Source organism: Mus caroli, unplaced genomic scaffold (assembly GCF_978045245.1).
Source record: "Mus caroli unplaced genomic scaffold, Mus_caroli_1 scaffold_4, whole genome shotgun sequence".
Taxonomy (NCBI): Eukaryota; Metazoa; Chordata; class Mammalia; order Rodentia; family Muridae; genus Mus; species Mus caroli.
The window spans coordinates 138670591-138697810 of record NW_028227259.1 but is presented as its reverse complement, the minus strand read 5'-3'; the positions used below and the strand labels follow the sequence as shown (position 1 = coordinate 138697810).

General features: G+C 51.2%; 1 protein-coding gene across 3 annotated transcripts in view; it reads left to right on the top strand.

The window, feature by feature from the left end:
• Clip2 (CAP-Gly domain containing linker protein 2) overlaps positions 1-23370 on the top strand; it is a 64145-nt gene extending 40775 nt beyond the window's left edge. The window contains exons 8-17 of one of the 3 annotated variants that reach the window (XM_021162395.2): positions 2076-2136; positions 7683-7787; positions 9039-9974; positions 12331-12388; positions 14534-14617; positions 16561-16717; positions 18392-18551; positions 20345-20530; positions 20800-20862; positions 21969-23370. In XM_021162395.2, the coding sequence (XP_021018054.1) occupies positions 2076-2136; positions 7683-7787; positions 9039-9974; positions 12331-12388; positions 14534-14617; positions 16561-16717; positions 18392-18551; positions 20345-20530; positions 20800-20862; positions 21969-21980 (1822 nt within the window). In that variant the 3' untranslated portion in view covers positions 21981-23370. Of the gene's footprint in view, positions 1-2075; positions 2137-7682; positions 7788-9038; positions 9975-12330; positions 12389-14533; positions 14618-16560; positions 16718-18391; positions 18552-20344; positions 20531-20799; positions 20863-21968 lie in introns of those variants that run through there. The other 2 variants (XM_021162396.2, XM_029477823.2) reach the window with 2 other exon arrangements.
• The last annotated feature ends 3850 nt before the right edge of the window (positions 23371-27220 follow it).

Here is a 27220-nt window from a genome sequence, read left to right as displayed (position 1 = left end):
ATATAGTGAGACCTTGTCCCCACCCCACCCCCCAAAAAACAAACTAAACCAACACTAACAAGAGCCCACCACAACAAAAAGAAGAGGGGGTGTAATAGAGGAAGAAGTCACCCTGATGTAGTTCTGAGGGATGGCTCTGGGTTAAGAATGCTTTTGCCACAAACATGAGGACCTGTGTTCAAATCCCCAGCACCCACGTAGAGCTGGGTATGGCCACATGCCGGTAATCCTGGTGTTGGATGGCTGGGGCAGAGTCCGGAGGGTCGCTAGGACTCCCTGGCCTCCAGTCTAGCTTCAGGTTCATCAGGACACCCTGTCTCAAAGGGAATAAGGCAGAGAGTGATAATGTAAGACACTCAGTGTTCTCTTCTGGTCTGTATGCGAATGTATGTGCACATATGTGCACACCATCAAACTAGCCTGCCCCATGCACACTCACATGCATATATACACACATAAATACACAAACACACCATCAAACTGTGGCCTCCTGCACGCACACATTCATACATACATTGTGTGCAAGCTCAAACAAAATTTTTGTTTGTTTGTTTGTTTGTTTCAAGACAGGGTTTCTCTGTATAGCCCAGGCTGGCCTCGAACTCAGAAATCCTCCTGCCTCTGCCTCCCAAATGCTGGGATTAAAGGCGTGTGCCACCACTGCCCAGCAACATTTTTTTTTTCCAATTCAAAATAAGGCATCAGGGGCTGGTGAGATGGCTCAGTGGGTAAGAGCACCCGACTGCTCTTCCGAAGGTCCAGAGTTCAAATCCCAGCAACCACATGGTGGCTCACAACCATCCACAATGAGATCTGGCTCCCTCTTCTGGAGTGTCTGAAGACAGCTACAGTGTACTTATATATAATAAATAAATAAATCTTTAAAAAAAAAAAAAAAGGCATCAGCCGGGCGTGGTGGCGCACGCCTTTAATCCCAGCACTCGGGAGGCAGAGGCAGGCGGATTTCTGAGTTCGAGGTCAGCCTGTTCTACAAAGTGAGTTCCAGGACAGCCAGGGCTACACAGAGAAACCCTGTCTCGAAAAACCAAAAAAAAAAAAAAAAAAAAAAAAAGGCATCATGGGAGTTGTGTTCACCAAGAGCCTGGGCTGGGCGCAGGTCCCAGCCTCGTGTAGGGTCACTTTAGGACCTCAGTTGCCTCATAGATATACCTACCATAAGTTATAGCGAACCCCATTTGTAAATGTCTGTATGAGGTAGGGCCGTGTCCCTGTCCTCTGCGTGTTTGGCATGTGTCCCCAAAGGGAGTGTCTGCCTCCTACAGAGGGGAGCCTATGGACCATCTATATCTGTGGGCAACCCAGGAAATGCATACTGGGACCTCAGTCCTCAACTTTGAGGAGAGAGTGGAGTTGGTGAAGAGGAAGACCAGAGGGCTGACACAGTATGCCCACTGAAGAGTCCTTGTCTTGACTTGGTGTTTTGAGGCAAGGTCTCACCATGTAGCTCAGGCTGTCCTGGACCTCCCAGGGCTATGCACTGCTACACCTGGCTCAGACTGTTGTCCTGTTTTCCATGGACATCCTGAGAGGTAGGAGGCTTGTGTTCAGTGCAGTAGGGCTTCCCGAAAGCTCTGTCCCTCCTCAAGTACCTTCATCATCTGAACCATAACTGGCCGGTTACACATCCTTTGTGCTTATACATCCCTGTGTGTGTGTGTGGGGGGGGCTATCTCTGTGTGTGTGTGCAATGGGTTGAACCAAGGGACCTCTCATGTTAGGCAGGGGCTCTACCACTGATCCACGCCCTCAGCCCCTCCCTGGGGGATTCTAGGCAGGGGCTCTACCACTGAGCCACGCCCCCAGCTCCTCCCTGGGGGATTCTAGGCAGGGGCTCTACCACTGAGCCACGCCCCCAGTTCCTCACTGGGGGATTCTAGGCAGGGGCTCTACCACTGAGCCACGCCCCCAGACCCTCACTGAGGGATTCTAGGCAGGGGCTTTACCATGGAGCCACGCCCCCAGCCCCTCCCTGGGGGGATTCTAGGCAGGTGCTCTACCACTGAGCTATATCCTTGGCCCCCAAAACCCATCTCTACCTCTTTTCTTCCCTGTAGGAAGGTGGAGGACCTGCAGTTCCGGGTGGAAGAAGAATCCATCACCAAAGGAGACTTGGAGGTAACAGTGAAGTTCTCCGCAGCTCACTTAGAACTGTGGGCCCAACCCTTGCCGTGGGAAATGGTTCTGGTGTTCAGGCAGCAAGCCTGCACCTCGCTGGGGAGGCCTGGGTGGTTGCAATGGAAATATTGGGAAGAATCAAAAGCCCCCACTTTGGAGGAGTGGAGGAGAGGCAGGCCTTAGGGTATCTGGTATTAGAAGTGAGCTTGGTTGTGTTCCAGAAATACAGGGACCTTATGTTGGCAGTTGAAGACAGAGTCAAGAAAGATTATAGGTCTTTGCCTAACAACACAGGAGCCAGACTCCTGGGATCATAGACCCAGGACTGGCTAGAAGAAGCAGTTAGGATCACAAGACTCTGTATGCAATAGAATGAGAGCTCACTGGCTGGGCCTGTATCTCAGTTGGCAGAGTGTTTGCCGAGCGCTCAAGAAACCCTGGGCTCCCATTGTGGTGGCACAAGCCTGTTACCACAGCACTTGGGAGGTGGAAGAAGGATGGTCTGAGTTCAAGGTCATCCTCAGCTATAGAGCGAATTTAGGGCTAGCCTGGGCTACATGAATTTAAGAGAGAGAGAGAGAGAGAGAGAGAGAGAGAGAGAACGAACCAGAACTCAAGAAGGCAGAGACTACCCCAGTGGTACAACCAACTAGCAAGTGTGCACACTAGAGACAGTGATTTTTGGGTCCTGCCCCAGCCTGTACCCTCACCATTTTGCTGCCTGTATACCTGGTATGGATACAATGGGATTGTTCCTAGTTCATAAACACACTGTGCTGACTTAGGGCCCAGAGGGCCTCAGGCCCACTGAGGGGGCCTCTATCCCTGCCCCCCGAGGCCTGCAGAGACCTCTGAGGTCAGGAGGCCACCCTTGGCCACCTTTCCTGTTGTGTCTCTTGAAGCTCCCTGGGAAAGGAAAAAGCAGGAACTCTCTGGAATGGCCACGTGAGACAGGGAGCTCAGCTCTTCCTGATGTTGTCAGACCTGTCTGGCCTCTGGAAGCCACTTCCCTTCAGCAGACCTCAGCTTCCTCCTCTGTAGAGTGAAGCAGTCTTGGTCCATTACAGGCTCTCAGGCCCGAGTGTCCATCTAGACCTAGTGGTCTGCATTTGTGACTGTTTCCTAAGTTCCCGAGGGACCTCAGAAACCACAGCCGTAGGTCATTTCTGAGTTCCACTCGGGTTGATCTGGGCCTGTTGGCACCCTAGTTTTCAAATATAGCTGGAGCAAGACGATTATAAGCTCAAGGCTAGCCTGGGCTACGTACCAAGTCTAAGCCAACCCGCACTTCATAGCAAGACCCTGCCTGGAAGGAAGGGAGAAGGGGCTGGAGCTGGGGCTCAGTCGGTAGAATGCCTGCTTAGCATGTGTGACGCTCCGGGTTCAGATCGCAGCATGGTAGTGCACGCCAGTAACCCCACCGTGGGGAGGTAGAGGCCGAGGGCTCGAAATTGAGGTCATCCTTGGCTACATGGCAAATTCAAGGTTAGTCTGGTTAGCTGACAATGAAAGCTGGACATGGGGTACACTCCTGTAACTCCAGACCTCAGAAGACAGAAGCAGGAGGATCAGGAGTTCAAGGCCAGCCTTGGCTATGCAGTGAGTTTGAGGCTAGCCTGGAATAAACAAGACTCTGAAAAGGAAGGAAGGAAGGAAGGAAGGAAGGAAGGAAGGAAGGAAGGAAGGAAGGAAAGAGGGAAGGAAGGAAGGAAGGAAGGAAGGAAGGAAGGAAAGAGGGAAGGAAGGAAGGAAGGAAGGAAGGAAGGAAGGAAGGAAGGAAGGAAGGAAGGAAGGAAGGAAGGAAGGAAGGGAAAAAGCCAGGTATCCTTCCCCAGCCTGAACCTGTTGTGATTTGTGGTTTTGTTACAGCCAGAGGGACAGCACAGGTGGTTATGTTTGGCTTATCTGAAGGACAGCAGTCCCCTTGTAGGGGACAGATGGGTGGGCTTGAGGGGACAAGGGGGCTGCCAGAGCTAAGCCCTCTGCACCTGCTCCCATCAACAGATCTTAGCAACAATCGGTTGTAGGGAAATGCACACATGCACACCCCTGGCCGGCAGTTCAAGGGACTGGAGTCAGGGTGGTGTCAGGTGCTCACAGACCCTTGGCGACTCTGGGTCAGCCTGTCTGCCTGCCGCCTGTCTGTCTGTGTCTTTTACTACATCTGCTCCTTATTTCAGCTGCCAGATTGTTACCACCCAAGCTATCCCCCGGAGAGAACCTGGTTGGTCCCAGGGCTGCCAATAGGCTGGCAGGCATTGAGGCGAGGGACAGAACAAGACAAATAGTGTCACATGACCAGTGTAGCCAGAAAGACTATCCCATCCTGTGTTTATATTTTTATTTTTGATTCTAAAGACTAAATTGTGACCATATTCAGAGCAATCAGAATGTGAATTGAGGTAAAGTTTTTTTTTTTTTTTTTTTTTGGTTTTTCGAGACAGGGTTTCTCTTTATAGCTCTGGCTGTCCTGGAGCTCACTCTGTAGACCAGGCTGGCCTCGAACTCAGAAACCGCCTGCCTCTGCCTCCCGAGTGCTGGGATTAAAGGCGTGCGCCACCACACCCGGCTGAGGTAAAGTTAACTTAATCCCTGCCCCACATTTGGTTGTGGTTGCATTGTTTGATACTACATGGGCTGGCCTGGACCTCAGAATTCTCTTGCCTCAGCCTGTAGGTGCTAGGATTCCAGGCTTGTAGCCACCATGCCTGTTTCCCCCAACCATCTTAAAAGACAAAGCAGGAGGCTATAGGGATGGCTCAGTGGCTAAGAATACTCACTACACTTCCAAGAACATGGCATTCGGGTTCCAGAAGGCTCACAACCTCCTAGATCTCCAGCTACAAGGGTTGTAGCGCCCTCTGCTGACTCCCACCATCCCCTGCACACACACCCATGGAAACGCGGGCATGCTTGCATATGCACAAGTAAAAACAAATCTTTTAAAACGTGAAAACTGGGACCCGGGAGGTTGCCCGAGGCTAAGAGCACTTGCTGCCCTCATGGCGGATCTGAGAGGTCTCCCAGCACCCCAGAGGTACTTCACCATCTGTAACATCAGTTTCAGGGGATGGGATTGTTTTCTGGCCTCCAAGGCTCGCCACATACATGGTTTATACATATGTGCAGGAAATACATTTGCACACATAAAATAAATACATAAATCTAAAAACGTATAAGTTAAAACCAAGGTCAGGGGATGTGGCTCGGCAGCAGAAGACTTACCCAGAAACTCAAACTGGGGGGGCCTAGGGACGTGACATGGCTGATCACATGGCTAGAGCTCCCCAGTTAGGGAGCCACGATGAGGCTCATCAATACAGAACCTGAGTTTGGATTCCTAGCACTCTCATTAAAAATGGGCACAGCAGCCAGGCATGGTGGCACACACCTTTAATCCCAGTACTTGGGAGGCAGAGGCAGGCAGATTTCTGAGTTCGAGGCCAGCCTGGTCTACAAAGTGAGTTCCAGGACAGCCAGGGCTACACAGAGAAACCCTGTCTCGAAAAACCAAAAAAAAAAAAAAAAAAAAGAAAGAAAGAAAGAAAGAAAGAAACAAAAACAAAAATTGGCATGGCACAGGTCTAACCTTGTTGCTGAGATTGGCCAGTTGGCATAATTCAGTGGAGTGTGATTAAGGTCTGACATAAACTAGGGTGATGCATGCCTTTAATCCCAGCACTCGGAGGCAAAGGCAAGAGGGTTTCTCTTTCTCTCTTTCTGTGACTTCGAGGCCAGCCTGGTCTGCAACCTGGTGAGTTCCAGGACAGCCAGAACTATACAGAGAAACCCTGTCTTGAGTACCTCCCCTGGACCCCTCAACGCACACAGACACACAGACACAGACACACACACACACACACACACACACACACACACACACACACAAAATTACCTGACATCCACCTCTGCTCTCCACATGTATAATGACACACAAAGTCAAAATTGAAAGCCCAAACCCTGTCCCAAACATAACAGTTGGTCCCTTGGGGCTGGGTCACCCCCATCTTCTACTGTCTTCATGACTAAACTCATCATTGCTCATTAAGCGTCCCTCTCGAGCTTTCTCTGCTGACTGGCTGCCATTAGGTGCCTGGGCTCCAATCTTTCAGTCTCCATGGCTGCCACTTCTTGCTGGCATCTGAGTGTATTAGCCCTGCCGTCTAAGCCCCGCCCACCCCTTCAGGACTTGCTGCAGGGTTGTGTGTGTGTTGGGGTGGGGGGTGATCGCTTTAACCTGTGTTTCTCTAAGGGTGAGCAGCAGCCTCCCCTCTCTCTGGAAACAAACCTAGTTTCCAGTCTGGTCCCCTAGAATCTCCCAGGGTGTGTGTCCTCTGCGCGTCCCTGCTTACATGCAGAGATCCATCATGAGCCCTCCAAATGCCAGCCCTGTGCCACCCAGAGAATGTCATGCTTTGTTCTCGAATGAAACGGGTGTTGTAAAGAGGGGACAAAAGTACCCTTGTACTTCCAGAGACCAGGCGTCCTCTGCAGAATCTGGGAAGGGTGAGGAAGGGGGAGGGATGTCTAACCAAGCTAGGCTCTGGAAGGGCAATGGGTATTTGCTCAGTCCCCACCCAGGAGGCCTGCCTGAGGAGAATCAAGATGGTGTGTGTTTTGAGTTAGCCAGGCATGGTGGCACATACCTGTCATCCCAGTGCTAGGGAGGCTGAGGCAGAAGAATTGCAGGTTCAAGGGCATCCTGGGTTACACACTGAGTCCCAGGCTAACCTGGGCATGGTATGGTCTTCATACTTGGGGAGTGGGGGTCAGCCTTAGCAACATAGTGAGTCCCTGTCTCATAAAACTAAACCAAAGTCCAGAGTCAGGATTACAGGTTCAAAGGCCAAACTGGGACACACAGTGAGTTTTAGGACAGCCTTGGCTGTATAGCAAAACTCTGCTTGAAGACCCCAAAAAGAAAACAGATGTCGTAGTGCACACCCTAAATTCTAGCGCTCAGGAGGTGACTATAAAAAGAAGGGTCTTGCGAGATGGCTCAGCAGGTAAAGAGTCTTGCTACCAAACCTGATACCCAGAGTGTGATCCCCAGGACCCGCATGGTAGAAGGGGAGAACCCACTCCTTCTAACTGCCCTCAAATGCACGGTGGCATGTGCGCAGGCACACACACTAAATGAATGAATAAAATGCACCTAACAAAGAAAGAAAGACTCTTTAAATCCCACAAAGGAAGAAGCTGGGGTCCCCATTGCCACTGTGTTATCAGAGGCTGGCAAGGGGTGGTTCCCAGAGCCTCCTCTGCCTTGAACACACGCCCAGCTAGGCCACAATGATGAGAGGGCACCCAGCCCCCTCACGCACCCCACTTCTGAGACCTCTCTCTCTTCCCCAAGCAATTCCGGCTCATTGATCTGTTTTCAGTCTTGTTCACGGAAGATGACGCCTCCTCTCTCTCTCTCTTTTTCCTTCTCACGCCCTTTCTTTCTTTCTCCGGCTTCCTGTTCCCTATATTCCTTTCCCCACGTCCCTGCCTTCCCTGTCCACCCTGCCATCCCTCCCCCACCCCCGCCCTGGGTGGAGCAGACCCAGACCCAGCTGGAGCACGCGCGCATTGGGGAGCTGGAACAGAGCCTGCTATTGGAGAAGGCGCAGGCCGAGCGGCTGCTCAGAGAATTAGCGGATAACAGGGTAAACCGCGCCTGCCACTGTCACCCACCCGGCCAGCGCCTTGGCCCTTAGATGCCCCCTTTGCTTTTTAAATCATTTCCTCTGCCATCACAATGGCTCCTCTTACTATTGCTTTTTGGAGACCCTTCTGTACTCCCCTCTGGGAAGGAAGCTGAGATTTAGAGTCAAGCTCACTGTGGCCAAGTGGTGCTCTTAGGGAAGGAGGGTCCTCTGGGATTACTTCCAAGTTCATGGCTCCTTGAGTGGAGGTGTCTCTGTGAGACTTTCCCTGTGCCTCCTTCCTGTCCCTTGCCAGAAAGAAGCCTTCTTGGAGTGGCCTGCCCCTTACTTGGATAGACATGGGCTTCCTTGGCAGGAATGCAAACCCAGAGTGTTCTAGCCTAGAGAATCTTAAGATGGCAGCAGAGAGCCAACCTGGAGTACCTGAGGCTCAGGAAGTGGGGCTTTATATGTTGGGATATCCCCAAAGGTCAAGATGACATCAGCCTCAGAGTCTGGCCATAGCCATATAGTGTGTTAGGGAGGCCCTGAGAGGCTCCATTTGGGAGAGCAGTCCAGTCAGTTCTAGGGTGTGGTTCTATGTCCCGCTGGCTTCTCCACACCGTACATACATCCCAATAGCTGGCCAGCCCAGCTGTAGCTCTGCTAGGAGGAATTTGACCAGGCAGCCACCATTGATCAGGAAAACCACCCCGCAGACATTTGGAGGCTTGTGGCAAGGACTCAGTTTGTGCATAGTGGCCGTAGCACTGTGCAGGGCATGTGGATGTCTGGAGATGCATGGCTTCATGTGCACGCACAGCGGCCATCACCAGGTGACTCATAGGCACTCGTGTGCTAGAACGCTGTGTGCAGGAAACTCACTAGGTAGTTTAGCGCCCACTAGACAGGCCCCTTGATCAACAGCTCCACTAGACTGCAAGCCAGAAAAAGCTTATTCAGTTGGGCATGGTGGTGCATACACTTGGGAGGCTGAGGCAGGAGGATTGCTGAGATATGCATACATATAAAGCATTAGCTTCGAGAAAGTCCTCTAAGCTCAAACCTCTCTTGAGCAGTAATGTGTCTAAGCTACCTAAGCAACAAGTCCATTCGGCTCACCCCATCATTTGGGGTACATTAGGATCCCTGAGAACAGCCAGTACCCAGCTAGGGATAGGTGCCTCCCTATCATCTGACTGCCCCCCACCATGGCTGGCATTGTCCCCATCACTGATCCTTGGTCACTGACTTGTCTCTCTCTCCTGCTAGCTGACCACAGTGGCTGAGAAGTCTCGGGTGCTGCAGCTGGAAGAAGAGTTGAGCCTGCGGCGTGGTGAGATCGAAGAGCTGCAACACTGTCTCCTCCAGTCAGGCCCGCCACCCGCAGACCACCCAGAGGCCGCTGAGACTTTGCGGCTGCGAGAGCGGCTGCTGTCGGCTAGCAAGGAGCACCAGCGAGACAGCACCTTGCTCCAGGACAAATATGAGCATATGCTAAAGACCTATCAGACAGAGGTGGACAAGCTCCGGGCGGCCAATGAGAAGTATGCTCAGGAGGTGGCAGACCTCAAGGCCAAGGTCCAGCAAGCCACCACGGAAAACATGGGGCTCATGGACAACTGGAAATCCAAGCTGGACTCGCTGGCCTCCGATCACCAGAAATCCCTGGAGGACCTGAAGGCCACACTGAACTCTGGCCCAGGTGCCCAGCAGAAGGAGATCGGAGAGCTGAAGGCCCTGGTGGAGGGCATCAAGATGGAGCACCAGCTGGAGTTAGGTAACCTGCAGGCCAAGCACGACTTGGAGACGGCCATGCATGGGAAGGAGAAGGAGGGCCTGCGGCAGAAGCTGCAAGAGGCCCAGGAGGAGCTGGCCGGGCTGCAGCAGCACTGGAGGGAGCAGCTGGAGGAGCAAGCCAGCCAGCATCGGCTGGAGCTCCAAGAAGCCCAGGACCAATGTCGTGACGCCCAGCTGCGCGCGCAGGAGCTAGAGGGACTGGATGTGGAGTACCGCGGCCAGGCTCAGGCCATCGAGTTCCTCAAAGAGCAGATCTCACTGGCTGAAAAGAAGATGCTAGATTACGAGATGCTGCAGAGGGCCGAAGCCCAGAGCAGGCAGGAGGCCGAGCGGCTGCGGGAAAAGCTTCTGGTGGCTGAGAATAGACTCCAGGCTGCCGAGTCCCTGTGCTCAGCCCAGCACAGCCATGTAGGCTGCATTCGCTCCTGTGGGGCTCAGCGGGGGGGGGGGGGCCCGGGGGGGGGGCCGGGAGGGCGTGGCCTCTGCGCACCAGTTCCGGAGCATTTCCCTTGTGTCTGGAGCTAGCCAAGGGGGGCTCAGAGGAGGAGCCTTGGGGATCATCGGGACCACTGTAGTCTGAGAGGACCCTGCTTGATCCTTCGTGGGCTTTGAGAGCCATTGAAGGCACCATTTTGTTAGGCCCTAAACTCTGATTGGCTGAGACTTGGCAAATGGCAAGTTCACGGCCAGTCTCAGTACCTTAGTGAGGTTCCGGTTCAAAGTTGGTTTTTTAAAAAGCTGAGCAGAGCACTAGAATGCTTCCCTAGGAGAACCTCAGTTCCATCCCCAGCATGACAAAGCAAATACACGCCGTCTGTGGATAGGGCTGCCCAGAGCCGCTTTTGCTCTCTGGTACCTGGCACTCGGGTACCACCCACAAGAAAAGCACAGAAACTGCATCTCCCAGGTCCTTGTCTCATCAGACACCTATCCAGGGACACGAAGATGTCTCTTTAGCCTCTAGAAAGGCCACCATGACCCGCTTTGTCCCAAGTCTAGAAATGCCTACCTTTATGGTCCTTGCCCCAGATGAGCATGCCCCATTGGTCCCTGAGGGATGTCAGGAAGTGTAGACAGCCCCGTCCATTCTAGCAAGCCCAGAAGGATGTTTTAACTGGCTCTGCGCTCCATATCGTGCACTGGTCCATTTCGAGGTTCATTGTGTTTATCCAGGCACAGATATGCACATGTTGCATACCCAATGCCCATGGAGGCCAGTGCCCAGGAGCTGGAGTTCCGAGTGGCTGTGAGCCACCTGGCTTGTGTGCTGGGAATTACACTCAAGTAATCTGCAAGCGCAGTGCACACTCTTAACTGCTGAACCGTGTCTCCAGCCCCCAGTAACTCATTTAAAATAACCTTACAAGGGGTCAGCTAGGAGCTTGACTCTTTAATCCATGCACGGTATCTCTCTGCAGTGTGGTGTTTAGGGAATTAAGTGTCTGTAGCTCCAGGTCTTAGAAGAAAAGACATCTTCCTGCCTTGTGCCTTTCTCTCAGGAAGAAACTTTTTCTTTTCCTTTTCTTATTTGTTTGTCTGAGATAGGGTCTTGCATAGCCCAGGCTGCCCTCAAACTCCCTCTGTAGCCGAGGAGAACCCTAAATTCTCTATCCTCTTGTCTTTAACTCTCAGGTGCTAAGATTACAGATCTGAGTCACCATACTCCACCTTGCTGCTACATGTGTGTATGTATGTGTGTGCATGCTCATGTGTGTGCACATGCGTCTATGGTGTACATATGTGTGGAGGTCAGAGGTCAACCTTTTTGTACCATTTTTTTTTTTTTTTGGACTGGTCTGGAGCACGTGACATAGGTAGGCTAGGTTGAATGGTTGGCCACTCATCACCAAGGATCGGCCTGCTTCTGGTTCCCAGTGCTTGGATTACAACTGTGCACCATTGTGGTGTCCAGCCATTTTTTATGTGGGCTCTGGGGCCCAGACTCCAGCCCCACTGCTTGCCTTTTACCAAGTGAGTCAGCTTCCCGGCTCTTCAGGTTTTCTTTTCCAATCAATGTTTTCTTCCTTGGCTTCTGAGTTTATTACTAAGTATTATGAAGAAGACAAGGCAGTTAAGGAAGTCCCTAGATCAGCCGGCCCTAGATGGGCTGTCCAGGCTCTGTTGTACACATTGAGTGCTTGTTTTATGATTGAAGAGCTGGGGGCATGGCTCAGTGGTAGAGCCCCTGTCTAGAATCCCCCAGGGAGGGGCTGGGGGCGTGGCTCAGTGGTAGAGCCCCTGTCTAGAATCCCCCAGGGAGGGGCTGGGGGCGTGGCTCAGTGGTAGAGCCCCTACCTAGAATCCCCCAGGGAGGGGCTGGGGGTGTGGCTCAGTGGTAGAGCCCCTGCCTAGAATCCCCCAGGGAGGGGCTGGGGGCGTGGCTCAGTGGTAGAGCCCCTACCTAGAATCCCCCAGGGAGGGGCTGGGGGCGTGGCTCAGTGGTAGAGCCCCTACCTAGAATCCCCCAGGGAGGGGCTGGGGGTGTGGCTCAGTGGTAGAACACTTACCTAATATGAAAAAGGTCCTTAAGTTTCACCCTCTGCTCCTTGCTCCCCAAAATAGCCGTTCAGGGGCAACAGGGGAATCCTACAAGGCAGCTGGAGGCCAAGTGGGAGCTTCCCTTTTCTCAAGGAGAGGGATCCAAATGTGTCTGCTCCCCCTGCTGGCGCATTGGGTCCCTGCATCCCCAGGGCCCCTTTTCACAGGTGGAGGTGTGGCCTGGATAGTAGGGCAGGCGTGTCCCCTTACAGGACTGTTCTTTCAGGTGATCGAATCCAGTGACCTTTCTGAGGAGACGATTCGGCTGAAGGAGACTGTAGAGGGTGAGTAGCCTCGGGTAGGAGTCCAGGCTTTGTGGAAAGCTAGCTGGGTGCCACCTTGGAGCTGAGTCATGAGGTCTGCCATCAGCGACTCAGTGAGCGCCTGCTGTGTATAATCACCCCTCCAGAAGCGAGTGTCATGGGATCAGGGAAGGAACAGGTATATCCGAGATTCAAGAACTACCTTCATACCTGGAGGCCATGGCACATACCTTTAATCCCAGCTCCTGAGTGTCAGAGGCAGGCAGATCTCTGAGTTCAAGGCCAGCTTGATCTACAGAGTGAGTTCCAGGACAGCCTTGGCTGTACAGAGAAACCCTGTCTCAAAGAAAAAAAAAAAAGAAGCAGACAAACAAAAGCTGTTTTCCACGCACTGTTGAGATGGCTCTGTGGGTAAAAGGCTCACTGTCGAGGTTGACGAGTTGAGTCCCATCTCCAGTGGCATATGGTGGCAGAGGGGAATGGACGTCTGCAAGTCGTCCTCTGTCACCTTCAAGCTGTAGCACACACACATCTACACAGTAAAATTAATGGAATTTGGAAACGTTTAAAGGTAAACGACTACCTTCCCTGTCTGGGATATTTATAGAAAGGGAAAACCGAAGGATGTAGGGGTCAAATTGCAAATCTCAGGAGCTTCGGACTACAAGTGGTCAATTGCTCTTACCTTGGTGACGGTCCTGTCCCTCTAGAAAACAGAGGCCTTTATGCCTAGTGCTGGCTCTTATAACTTATTTGGTGTTTACCTTCTTTTAAAAATTAAATAATGTTAGGATTAGAGTATATAAGTTATACCATATAAATAAAAGTTAGATATAAGCTGGTGTGATGACATACACCTTTAATCCCAGTACCCAGAGGCAGAGGCAGCTAGCCTGGTCTACAGAATGAGTTCCAGGACAGCCAGGGCTACACAGAGGAACCCTGTTTCAAACCCCCTCTTCCCCCAAAATCATATATAAACTAGCCACGCACATGCTTATAATCCCAATTCTAGGGAGGCTTAGGCAAGACTGCCGTGAGTTCAAGGCTAGCTTGGGCTATATATTGATACCCTGTCTCAAAAAACAGTCATGTGGGATAGGATTCCCATGAGTTCAAGTTTAACTTGGACTATATCTCAAAATTCTTTTTTTTTAAAAGATTTATTTATTAATTTTATTTATGTCAGTACACTGTAGCTGTCTTTAGACACACCAGAAGAGAGCATCAGATCCCATTACAGATGATTGTGAGCCACCACGTGGTTGCTTGGAATTGAACTCAGAACCTCTGGAAGAACAGTCAGTGCTCTTAACCACTGAGCCATCTCTCCAGCCCTCAAAATTCTTTTTTTTTTTTTTTTTACTTTTTTTTTTAATTAGGTATTTTCCTCATTTACATTTCCAATGCTTTCCCAAAAGTCCCCAATACCCTCTCCCCCACCCCCCTACCCACCCACTCCCACTTTTTGGCCCTGGCGTTCCCCTGTACTGGGGCATATAAAGTTTGCAAGTCCAATGGGCCTCTCTTTCCAGCGATGGCCGACTAGGCCATCTTTTGATACATATGCAGCTAGAGTCAAAGCCCTCAAAATTCTATTTCAAGGAAAGTAGATATAAGTTGGGGGTTGGGGGTGCGGCTTGGTACAGTGCTTGCATGAAACCCTGGGTTCTATTCCCAGCACCATATACAACTGGACCTGGTGATGCATGTCTGTGATCCTAGCGCTTGGGAAGTAGAGGCCGGAGGAACAGAAGTTCAGTTATCCTCAGCTATGTAATATGTTTGAGACAGCCTGGACTATATGAAAGAGATTGTTGATAGATAAACTAATTAACTTGAGAACCATCAGTATTTTTTTAAAACATTGTCCTGATGGTCTTGCAAAGCAATCCAACACAGGATCCTCTTTCTGGTTCTGTGGCCACCATCTTTATTCCACTGTTCCTCCATCCTTTGCTTGAGGAGGCCAAAGAGGCGGGGATCTGTGTTCCCTAAACCACATACTACTGGGTCTTCCTCCTCCTCTGGGCAGTGACTCAGAAGATGAAAAAAGACTTTCACTTAGAGGCTGAGTATGACCCCTTTTAGGACTCCTCGAAGAAGGTTCACCTCTTTCCCACACTTTGGGTGTTCATGGGTCCCCATTTTTCCTTTCTCTCCTAGGCCTGCAGGACAAGCTGAACAAGAGGGACAAAGAGGTGACAGCTTTGACATCCCAGATGGACATGCTCAGGGCCCAAGTAAGTGGTAAGTCTCCCTCCCTAGGGGCAGAGGTTTGGGGGTTGGTAGAGGTTGGCACTATGGCTCTGCAGGTCCAACTAAGCTGGGCTCCCTGCTTGAGACCTGTACCTGAGTGGGCAGATACGTACAAGCACTGCCTCTTCCCCAGAGCCAACTGAGTCCATGCCCCTAGATGCCACCAAGTTTTCTCTGTGGCCTTCTTTTTTTTTTTTTTTTTTAGGTTTTTCGAGACAGGGTTTCTCTGTATAGCCCTGGCTGTCCTGGCACTCACTTTGTAGACCAGGCTGGCCTCGAACTCAGAAATCCGCCTGCCTCTGCCTCCCGAGTGCTGGGATTAAAGGCGTGCGCCACCACGCCCGGCCTCTCTGTGGCCTTCTTAAGGAGTTGGATTCCTCGTGGGCCTCTTCCACACAACCCCTAATCCCCAGGACAGATAACATGAACTGCAGGGAACCTGCCATGGTGATGTGGACCTGGAATCCCAGCACTCAGGAGGTAGAGGCAGGAAGATCAAGAAGAGTTGAGGTGATCTTGAAATTTTGGGGCCAGCCTGGGCTACATAAGACCATGTCTCAAAAGAAATAGACCGTAGAACCTGGGCCACAGCCAAAAGCAAAATGTACAAAGAAGGCCCAGGAGAGGTCAGAAGTCTGGAATTGGTAACTATGGGACTCACTAATTCAAAGTGCTCTTGACATTGCTCAAGGAACCACCACTACTGCTACCCTAGTCCTGTGGGGTGGGGGTGGGGTGGCCCTACTCCCTTTCTTTCAGTCCTGGTTACATTTACTTGACCTCATAAAGGCCAAAGTGAAGACTTAGCTTTAGCTCTTGGCTTGCCTGGGTAACAATGTAGATACCCACAGTGACCTGCCACGCATCCTCACCCCACAGAGCCAGGGATGCTGGCTTGGGAGAATTGGTCTGCTTTGTGTAGCTGTCGGAAAGTGTTCATTTGCCTTACACTTTGGGGCTGTGTAGTCCCTCACTGAAGGAAGTCAGGGCAGAAACTCAAGCCAGAACTTGAAGCAGGAACCACAGGAAAGTTACTTGCCGGCTTGGTAGCTGTCTGCTGTGTTATGAGCTTTGTCATAAAGCCCAGGACCACCTGTCTAGGGAATGGTGCTGCCCACAGTGGGCTGGGCCCGCTTGCATCAATTAACGATCAGAACCACCCTCACGAACGCACCCCAGATCAGCCTGGTAAAGATAATTACCCAGTTGCAATTCTGTTTTCAGTTGGTTCCAGGCTGTGTCCCAGCTGACTCAATGCTAGGATGCTACTTTTTTTTCTTTTTTTCTCTTTTCTGAGGCAGAGTTTCATGAGGTCACAGCAGGTCTTGAGTTCACCACGGAGCTGAGGATAACCTTAAACGTCTAATCCTCCTCCTGCTGAGTGCTGAGATGACAGCTGTGCACCATCATACTCAGTTCATTTGATGCTGGCGATGGAGCCCAGGGCTTCATGTGTGCTAGACGATCACTCCACTTACTGAGCTGTATCACCACCCAGACTTGACACTTTTTCTTGTTGTTTGTTTGGGACATGGTCTCTTTAGCCTAGACTGGCCTAAAACTCATTATGTAGCCACTGTGGCTTTGAATTCTTAATGACCTTCCTTAGTGCCGGAATTAGAGACCTGTTCACAGTGCTTGGCCACCGCCTGCCTCTTAGGGTAGTATTACTATTATCTCCCACCCTGGCCAGACCAGCCTCTCACTGGTGTTTGAGACAGGGTTTCCTAAAGCCTAGGTTGACCCAAAACTGGCCTTGAACCCACGTCTGAAGAGCTTGACCACAGGCCTGTTTGGTATCACTCCAGTTTAAGTGGTGCTGGGAATAGAACCCAGGGCCTCTGATTTGCTGGGGCCAGCGCTCTACACACTGAGCCACACCCCCAGTTTCCATCTGTGTTTGAACTCTCTCCATTCCCTGCCGCTTCCCCCAGCTCTAGAAAACAAGTGCAAATCAGGAGAGAAGAAGATAGATTCTCTCCTGAAGGAGAAGAGGCGCCTAGAGGCGGAGCTGGAGGCTGTGTCTCGGAAGACCCATGATGCCTCCGGCCAGCTGGTCCACATCAGCCAGGAGTTGCTGCGGAAGGAGAGGTGAGCGCCCAGGGCTCGGCCTCTGAGTTTGCAGAGATCTTTTCTTTTTTCTTATTTCTATTACCATCATTATTATTTTAATCTTTTTAGATGTGATTCTTTTATGAATATGAATGTTTTGTCTGTGTGTGTGTCTGTGTGTCCTAAGTGGGCCCGGTACTCTCAGAGAGGTCAGGAGATCAGATCCCTGGGAAGTTGAATTGCAGATGGTTGTGAGGCAACCCACGGGCACTAGGAAGCGAACCTGATTCTCCAGCAAGAGCATTAAGTGTTCTTAACCGCTGAGCCATCTCTCCAGCCCCTCAGAGTCCTAACTGCAATGCTGCAAGGAGCACATGATAGAAATGAGAGTGTGTGTGTGTGTTGAAGATTTGTTTATTTATGATTGTGTGTGTGCGCCTGGATATGCACTGTGTGTATTTGGCTGCCTGTGGAAACCAGAAGGGGACCTCAGATCCCCTGGATCTGGGCTTACAGATGGCTGCAAGCATCCATCTGAGAGCTGCGAGTCAAACCCAGGTCCTCTGAAAGAGCAGCCAATGCTCTGATCCGCTGAGCTGTTTCTCCAGCCCTAACTTCTGTTTTCTGGGGACAAGCTCTCCCTGCATACCCCAGGCTTGCCTTGAGTCCCCAGCATTCCATGTACTGGGAATGTAGGGGTGAGGCCCCGTGCCCAGTTAATCCAGCATGAGTAACAACATGGTTTTCAGGTTCATTTTTGTTCCATTTTATTTTATTTGCCTATGGGAGGTTGTGCATGCTATAAAAATGTGTGTGGGGCCAGAGATGTAACTTGCTGGAGTCTGCTCTCTCTTGCCACTTTATGGGCCCCAGGGATTGAATTTAGGTCCTCAGCCTTGGTGGCGAGCACCTTGACCCACTGAGCCATCTTGCCTGTCCTCTCTGACTTTGAAATAATGATCTCATTTATCTCTAAATCCAGTCTGGTTGCCTGGCACAATCCTGCATGTGATCTCAGTATTCGAGGTTCCCACGAGGCTGTGGGATGTGACTCTGTTGGTAGAGAGCCTGCCCGGCATGCAGGACAATCTGGATTCTGTGCCCAGCACCACATACATCAGACATAATGGCTGTGACTGTAATCCTCAAACTCAGGAGGGGGAGGCAGGAGGGTCAGGAATTCAAGGTATTACATAGAGACTTGGAGGCCAGTCCAGGCTACATGAAACTCTGCCTCAAAACAAAAAGGGAAAAGAAAAGAAAAAAAAAAAAAAACCTCTGAAAAAAAAAATGTGTTGAGTCTGGGGAGATATCTACTCCTCCATATGATCTCAGATTGATTCCCAGCACCTACACGGTGGTTCACAAGCATCTATACCTCTAGTTCCAAAGGGTCCGACACAATCTTCTGGCCTCAGAGGATACCAAGCATGAGTATGGTACACAGGCATACACAAAACCCTTCTACAGAAAACAAAAGTAAATATCCAAAGAAGAAACAAAAAACCCCAAAGCTCTAAGATCAGCTAAGTCCTCTTGATCATCCCACATCCAAATGCTATTCCTCTTGGGTGTGGTTGACCCATGCCACATCCTTCTTGATTGGCTCTGGTCACCATTGCCTTGTGGCTGGCGCCCCCTGGTGATAGCGAACCTCCAGTCCTATGGTTGCAGAATTGATGCCCTCCTTCTGTGACTGTCTGCCCACTCCAGGAGTCTGAACGAGCTGAGGGTGTTGCTGTTAGAAGCCAATCGCCACTCCCCAGGGCCCGAGAGAGACCTGAGCCGTGAAGTACACAAAGCTGAATGGCGGATAAAGGAACAGAAACTGAAGGATGACATCAGGGGCCTGCGTGAGAAGCTGACCGGGCTGGTACGTGCAGGCAGGGGGTGGGGGCAGGGAGAAGGGTTTGCCAGGGCTGTCCTGCTGCCAGGCCGAGGAGACCAGCGACCTGCTAGAGTCACAGTGGGGGATTGAAAATTCAGTCCTCCAGGATCTCAAACACGGAGCAGATGAAGGGCCCATAGCCCCTTTTTAGACATTGTCACCAGAGATGTCCCTACATGGAAGAGTCTGCTCTGTCCAGAGCCAGAAGGGTAAAGATCGGTCATGCATAGAGGATTAAAAAAATCCATGCAGGGAGGTATCTAACCAGAAACCAGGGTCTGGGCTCCTTGTTATGGCGTGTGGGGTTCTGTCAGTAGAGAGGCGAGAGGTTCAACTCATGGCACTGCAGCTCCTTCTCCGGTGGAAACTACTGGACTTTGAGCTGAGTTGCAGTGAGTGAGTGAGAATGGACGTATTGGCAGCATAGGACAGAACTCGTCCCTCCTCTTCCCTTTCTGTTTCACATTTACAGCCCGATACTCCAGCCGTCTCTGGCCACCTCTGGCATATGGATTGGGTGGAGCAAAGAGAATGGGCCTCTTTTTACCCCCACACTTTGGGGTTTGGGGGTTAGATGTGTTGTTTCTGGCCCTGGAGGGATCCACGGGTTAGGCGAAGGTGGAATAATAAAGGATGCTTAGAGAGCTGAGAGGAGGTGGCTCAGTTGATAGACTGTGTGAATAGAGCCCTGGGTTCTGTCCCCAGCACTATGTAAAATCAGATGTAGTGTCCTGTGCCTATAATCCCAGCACCGGGGATGTGGATGTAGGAAGATCAGACGTTCAAAGCTATCCTCAGCTACATAGCAAGTTCTGTGCTAGCCTGGGCTACATCAGACCCTGTATTGGAAACAGAGCTTTTTAGCCATATGGGACCCATCTGGTTTCATATCTGCTCCTAGGTATGGGGTTATCAGGCCTAGCTGCTCTGCCAGCATTTTATGTCTGGCTGGTTAAATGCCAGCACACATGTGCACCACAGGGTACTTGTGGCCTCTATGGCTCTGTGCCACAGAAGGAGACAAGGCGGATTTCCCAAAAGTGTTGGGCACAGGTAAAGGGGAGCTCAGATTTTTACCTGGGGCTCCGTGCTGGTAGGCCAGCCCCGCACTTGGAAGAACGTAGTGAAAAGCTAGAAGATATGTAAAGAGCGGCGGGTGGGGTGGCGCACACCTTTAATCCCAGCACTCGGGAGGCAGAGGCAGGCGGATTTCTGAGTTTGAGGCCAGCCTGGTCTACAGAGTGAGTTCTAGGACAGCCAAGGCTACACAGAGAAACCCTGTCTCAAAAAAACAAAACAAAACAAAAGATACGTGAAGAGTATGGGGTCCTGTAGAATCAGGGAGGTCTGCACAGAAACTCTGAGCTTGGCCTAAAGGCCCAGGCTGGGGCGAGCATTAAGGAGGCGGGGCCCAATACGAGTGTCTTGGAATGCTTTGGTTGGAGACCAGAGTGGGGTATATGCACACTGAGCATTGTGGTGGGAAGAGAGGAGACACTTGTAAGGGGCCAGGCTCAGTTGGGGGTGGGGGAGTGTCACATGGACTTGGAAGAGAAAAATAGTGGGTACCAGTTGACTCTGGGTTAGAACAGAAGGGCTGCAGTAAGGGTGGAGTGGTGGGTCTTAGGTTCTAGAGCTTGAAGAAGTTAGAAAGTGAACTGTGGGGGAGGGAGGTCCTTGTGAGGCACAAGCTCTACTCAGGAGGCAGGTGGGGCCTGAACCGTTTCCAGTTAGCACCTACACGGGCAGGTCACACTCCTATACCTCCACCCTTCCAGGACAAGGAGAAGTCCCTATCAGAGCAGAGACGCTACTCCCTCATTGACCCAGCTTCACCACCCGAGCTGCTGAAACTGCAGCATCAGTTGGTGAGCACGGAGGACGCCCTGCGGGATGCGCTGGACCAGGCCCAGCAGGTGGAGAGACTGGTGGAGGCCCTGAGGGGCTGCTCAGACAGGACTCAGGTGAGCACACGGGGCTGTAGCCTCGGGAGCCCCAGACCCAAACGGGAGGTGGCTCTATCCTGGGGACCCCAGTCTGAAGGAGGGTGTCCCCATCCTTGAAACCCCAGTCTGAAAAGGAAGTAAGCATTGCTGCCCTGGGAGACCCAGTCTAAAGGACTTTGGTTTCAAGCCTGCTGGTCCCATCGGGAAGATCCTTCCCCTTGTGGTTATGTGTGGAACTGCATCCTGGCCGCCTGCTCAGTAGCTCCTCCCCTCTCCTCCCCTCACAGACCATCAGCAATTCCGGTTCTGCCAACGGTATCCACCAGCCAGACAAGGCCCACAAACAGGAGGTAAGCGCGCCAGCAGCCTCTCTAAGTCACTCAAGCCGGCAGCCTCTGAGAAAAGTCCTCCGGAAGTCACTAAATATACAAAGGAACAAGAATGCTTTGTGTGTATCTGTTCTGTCCCAGCTCGCTTGTTTGCTTAGGTGTATCCCATCCAGGAATGGTCCTGCTTTTCTTTCTGTCCTCCTCTCTTTCTTTCTTTCTTTCTTTCTTTCTTTCTTTCTTTCTTTCTTTCTTTCTTTCTTTCTTTCTTTCTCTCTCTCTCTCTCTCTCTCTCTCTCTCTCTCTCTCTCTGTCTCTCTCTCTCTCTTTTCTTTGTCTGTTTGTGTTTTTGTTGTTAGTGTTGTTTTGTTTTTTTCCTGTGGTTTTGAGAATGGAACCCAGGGCCTTAGCATTGACCACGTCCCCAGCCCCTCCCTGGGAGATTTTAGGCAGGGGCTCTACCACTGAGCCACGCCCCCAGCCTCTCACTGGGGGATTCTAAGCAAGCCATCTATTTTCCACAGTCCTTGCTTTTGGGAGACATAGTGTCCCAGTTTCCCAACTCTCCCCTCCCGCCCCCCCGGGCATCCTCCCATGTCCACGTCCGTGACTTACTTAGCACCTGGTCTAGGAACATCCATGTCCCCAGCTAACTGTGTGACCCAGGCAGAAGAGGCTGGAGTGAAGAAAACCCCAGCTTGCCCCTTGGCTTTCCAGCTGTTCTGCATTTAACGAAGGCCAGGCTTGGGAACAAGGGCCTTTGAAGGCCATTCCTAGCTAGGTAGCCAAGGACCAGGCAGCTGGCGGGGCTGATGTGGGCAGGGTTGGCATGGCAGAGTAGCCACTGCCCTGGGAACTGCTGTCCAGACCACATAAGGGTTTGTTTGCCCAGCAACATTGTAAGAAACATTACTACCAGATGTGCAATCAAGGCTTATGTATGAGTTCATACTTATGCAAAGCCATCCTCTACAGAGATGCTTGGATTTCCTTGTAGAATCCAGGCTTTTCCTGCCACAGGGCCTTGACTCATGCTGTACCCTCTACCCAGCTCTCTTCCTCCTTGTCCCTCCCTCATCTGCCCATTCATTCTTCAGAACCCTTGATGCCCAAGCCCTTGTTCTCTCTAGGACAAACACTGACGGCAAGGGACACCACGAACCGGCCCTACTCACACCAGGAGCCCTAGCAGGCTTCCCAGCAGCGCCACCTTCAGGCAGGAGCCAGAACTGTCCCTTTGGAGATGTGACTGTGTTTGTAACAATATTGTCCTCACTGCCGTGGACACGTCCCACCTGAACCCCCTGCCGGACCAGGAGGCTCCCACAGACACGGCCTTCCACAGAGCGCGGTACAGCTGGGCCCAGCCCTGGAGAACCTCTCTTGTCCCAAGGAGCTTCGTGAATTGGCAGAGGCTGAAGCGATCCAGTTGGGCCTCTCTTGACTATAGCAGGCTGCTGCTGCTGCGGCTTGTCTGGACACCTGGGGACTTCCCCGCCTCCCTTCCCTTCTGGTGTCCCCAGGTCCCCTGCAGGCCCCTGAGGGATGGAGCAGGGCCCCTGCTTGGACACAGAACAAACCAAGAAGGGCTTCAGTCTTCAGAAACTAGAGAGAGGATGCTTGACTCCACGCATTGAGCCTCTCTTACACATTGGTACAAGGTCGCTTAGACCCCTCTAGTCAGGGAAGATTTGGGGGTGGCAGGCTCCTTAGTCCTCGACACCAAGCTAGTATGCGTTACCCACCTCCCATCTGCTGCCCGGAAGGCACTGAGCAGACAGCTTCAGTATTCAGCAAGCACGCAAACCCACCCTTCTTACCTTTACCTCGAGCTGGGACTGGCTTGGGGCTTAGAACCAAGAACAGGTAGAAAACTCCTTAAACAAAGCATTCCTACAGCGTTTTGCTGGGTGAGAGGAATCAAACTGGTTTCCTTTATTTCTGGGAACCCCTGCCATGTTACTCCAAAGACCCCAGCAACCCACAGAGAGCCCTGCTTCCATCTTCCCAGGGCGGGACCACAGTGGTAAGTCCTAAGGATGGCCCAGGTGGCCTGTGTGAGCGCCACTAGGCACCAGAAGGTGGCGCTCACGCGCTCGTCCTTAGGGAGGAGCTGACTTAGCAGCCCCTCAGCCCAACCCCCTGCTTCCTGTTGGCTTTTGGGTAGCACTTGCCTTGTTAACAACAGCAGCCTAGAACTGACGCTTTAGTGGCCCATCTGCAGAGCCAAATCTTGCTCTTTCCAGCACAATCTGGGCAGCTCACAGATTAGGAATTAACAGCCAAAGGCTCCCACGGAAGGGACCAGAAGGGGCTGAGCCCCACCCTGGAGTGGGCTTGCACCTGGTAGGTGTGCAAGAAGCCATTTCCCCATAAGCACTGGCCTTTGATGGCCCCCTCAGCCTACCTGGTGTGGCCACCCAGCTGTGGCTCAGCCATCCCTGCCCCCCCCTCCCCTCCCCCTCCCCCCAGTGGAATTGTGGAAGTGTGGCAAGTCCATGTTCGGACAATAAAGCTTGTGATTGAGGCGCAGGGCTCCTGCTGCTGCCTGCTTCTGTCTGGGGCACCTTAGGGACAGGACGGGGTCCTAACTTTGTTCTCAGGTGCCAGCTCATTTCTACTCAAATGTGACTGGTCAGTGGAGGTAGGGGAGGGGTGTGCTTTAGAGGGGCTGGATTTAAAGGAGATGGACTATGTCCTAAGGATTAACACCCGAGTTTGTCATTGGACTTCCACGTGTGCATTACATGTACCTAAGTGCGCATGCATGCTCACGCACACACGTGCGTGCACACACACACACACGTGCACATGCACACAAAGCATATTTCTAAACTCTGTGGATGTCATACATTTCTTTTTTTTTTTTTTTTTTCTACACAGAGATAGGGTTTCTCTGTGTAGCCCTGGCTGTCCTGGAACTCACTCTGTAGACCAGGCTGGCCTCGAACTTAGAGATCCACCTGCCTCTGCCTCTCGAGTGCATGCGCCACCACTGCCTGGCCTGTGTCATACATTTCTATTACTGGCAATGACTAAAAGCAACTTGGGAAGCAAAGGGCTTCATCTTCTCAGTTGAGGTCCTGTCCTGGTTACCCCTCTGCTGTGACAGAATACCATGACCAAGGCAACTTACAGAATGCGCTTAATAAGGCTTACAGTTTCCAAGCACGATCTGAGACCATCATGGTGAGGGACACGGCTGCAGGCAGGCAGGCAGGCAGGCAGGCAGGCATGGTGCTGGAGCAGTTGCTGAGAGCTTGCATCTGATCTACAGACACAAGGCAGAAAGCAAGAGCTAACTGGGAACGGCTTGGGCTTTTGAAACTTCAAAGCCCAATGACACCTCCTCCGACAGGCTATACCTCCTAATTGTTCCCAAACAGTTCTACCAACTGGGGACCAAAGATTCAAACATGACCCTACAGGGGCTATTTACATTAGAACCCACCACATCCCGCTCCCTGGCCCCTGTAAGCTTGTAGCCATATCATAAGTCAAAATGAATTCATTCCAACAGTGTTCACAGGGCTCTCTTGAGACTTCAAGGCAATCTCTTAATTGTAACCCGCTGTAAAACGTAATTATATATGTGTCCTATAAGTGACGGTGCAGAGAAATTACTAAACTAGACCTCTCCGTGGGTGGAAAGATTTATTGCGGAGCAAACTGCCAAAGCTGTCTCTGGGAGGGGTCGAGAGGCAGAGTGAGAATCGAGTGGGAGAGCGAGCAGAATGAGACGCAATGGGGTGGGGGTCTGAGCCGACACAGGCTGTTGGGAGTCACTAGGAACTAGGTGCCCTTTCTGAGGTAGTTGACCTTGGTGGAAGGCTATGGGAGGTTCCTGAAGGATTAAGGGTAGTTCCTGGTACCCAGAAACCTGCCCTTATGTTTGCTTTCTAGATAACAATCCCAATGCATTAGTGTGATCATTAATAACCACAAGACAGAGCTGCCATTAGGCTGTCTTAAAATGTCCTCTGACAACAAAATCCAAAACTCTTCAATTTAAGCCAAGCATGGTGGCGCACATCTTGAATCCATTATTCAGGAGATAAAGGCAGGAAGATCTCTTGAGTTTGAGGCTAGCCTGGTTTACAGAGTGAGTTCCAGGCCAACCAGGGCTACACAGAGAAACTCTTGTCTTCAAAAAACAAAAGTGAAACTCTTCAGTTTGGTCTCAGGCAGATTCTTAGGAAAAAACAGCCACATCATTGCTAAAATGATGCCTTAGGGGGCTGGCGAGATGGCTCAGCGGGTAAGAGCACTGACTGCTCTTCCGAAGGTCCTGAGTTCAAATCCCAGCAGCCACCCATAATGAGATCTGACACCCTCTTCTGGTGCGTCTGAAGACAGCTACAGTGTACTTATGTATAATAATAAATAAATCTTTGGGTCAGAGCGAGCAGGGACTGAGTGAGCATGACCGACCAGAGTGAGCAGAGGTCCTGAAATTCAATTCCCAACAACCACATGAAGGCTTACAACCTCTGTATAGCTACAGTGTACTCATATACATAAAATAAATAAATAAATAAATCTAAGGGGCTGGCTCAGTGGTTAAGAGCACTGACTGACCTTCTAAAGGTCCCAAATTCAAATCCCAGCAACCACATGGTGGCTCACAACCATCCATAATGAGATCTGATTCCCTCTTCTGGGGTGTCTGAAGACAACTGCAGTGTACTTACATATAATAAATAAATAAATCTTTAAAAAAAATGTTTAAGCCGGGTGTTGGTGGCACACGCCTTTAATCCCAGCACTCGGGAGGCAGAGGCAGGCGGATTTCTGAGTTCGAGGCCAGCCTGGTCTACAGAGTGAGTTCCAGGACAGCCAGGGCTACACAGAGAAACCCTGTCTCGAAAAACCAAAATAAATAAATAAATTAATTAATTAATTAATTAAAAAAAATTTTTTTAAATCTAAAAAAAAAAAAATCCTTAATCCGGTTGCTAATATTGTTCCCCTCTGAAACCTCTGAAGTTGGACATATTCTACAGCTCTCAGCATGACTGTTCTGCTTCTCCTAGGATGGTTTATTAAGTCTGGCTTACAGCATTCAGTGTTTTTCTTAGTCCAGGGACCAAGCTGTGCTGAGACCCCAGAGGCAGCCTAGAGTGTTCTGTATGTATATTGGTCCTTCATTCACACTCTGAGTGTCAGATGACAAGAAGGTGTGGGGGCCACTGCTTGGTCACTTTAAGGGCTTCAGGTGAGGGGATTACACCCTTTCTTTGGTGTGTCTAATAAGACATATTTTCCTGATATTTTCTTTTTTTTTCTTTTTCTTTTTTTTTTTTGAGACAGGGTTTCTCTGTGTAGCCCTGGCTGTCCTGGAACTCACTCTGTAGACCAGGCTAGCCTTGAACTCAGAAATCCGCCTGCCTCTGCCTCCTGAATGCTGGGATTAAATGCATGTGCCACTGCACCCAGCTTTCTACGCCCAGGAATAAGTCACATACTAGTCTGTGCTACATGAATGATGGTGTCTGCAGATCCATTCGGGAGCCATCATCCTCCACCCCAAAATAGAGACTCCTGGAGGCAAGGCACAACCTGAAAAAAAAGGCAGTTTTACTCAATATAGAGTAACTTACAGCAGGCCACAGCCTGGTCTTAGCACCAGCTTATACAGTAAAATTAAAGCAGGCCTGGGTGGCGTGAAGGAGGGGGAGGAAGAGGGGGAGGATAGGCAGAGTGGGAGGAGACAGGGAAGAGGTCGGGGAGAGAGAGAAAAAGGGAGAAAAAAAGAGGAGATTGGAGAAGAGAAGAAAGAAAAAACGGCAGAAGGAGAAAGGTGAGTGGGGGCAGTGAAGAGGACACAGGGGGAGATGACACACATATAAGGTATGCATACAAGACTTAGAAATAGTCCCTCCTGTAATGCACAGAACTCACCACAAGGTGTCGCCCTCAGCTGCTGCACCTTCCGGTCATCTCTATGGCGCTTAAAAGGCATAGAACCTGACTGGCAAGCCAGCACAGGAAAGGCACAATAGGTACCGCCCTCCCGGCCCTATAGTTCCCTGGTGGGGTGGCCCCAAGAAGCCACCAGGCTTGGTTCAGACTTTATGTGGGTATCCACCTGTCCACCCATCCATCTTAGCAACAGAAGCTAGCTAGAGAGGGGACATTCAATTCATCTCCAGGAACCCTTTAGGTAGGATTTCATGTCCCTGGACTCGGATCCCCCTTCCTATACCCACATCCTTGTCTGCCGTTGCCTTTGCTGGGGTCCTTGCTGAATTGAGAACGCATAGTTCTGGCTCTTGTCTGGAACCTTTCTCTCAAGTGACAACAGAGGGAAGAACTAGCCGTCCCCTATGCTGTCCTCAGAGTCACCCTCAAAGCCCCTTCTGTGGCTCAGCAGCTGCCCTTC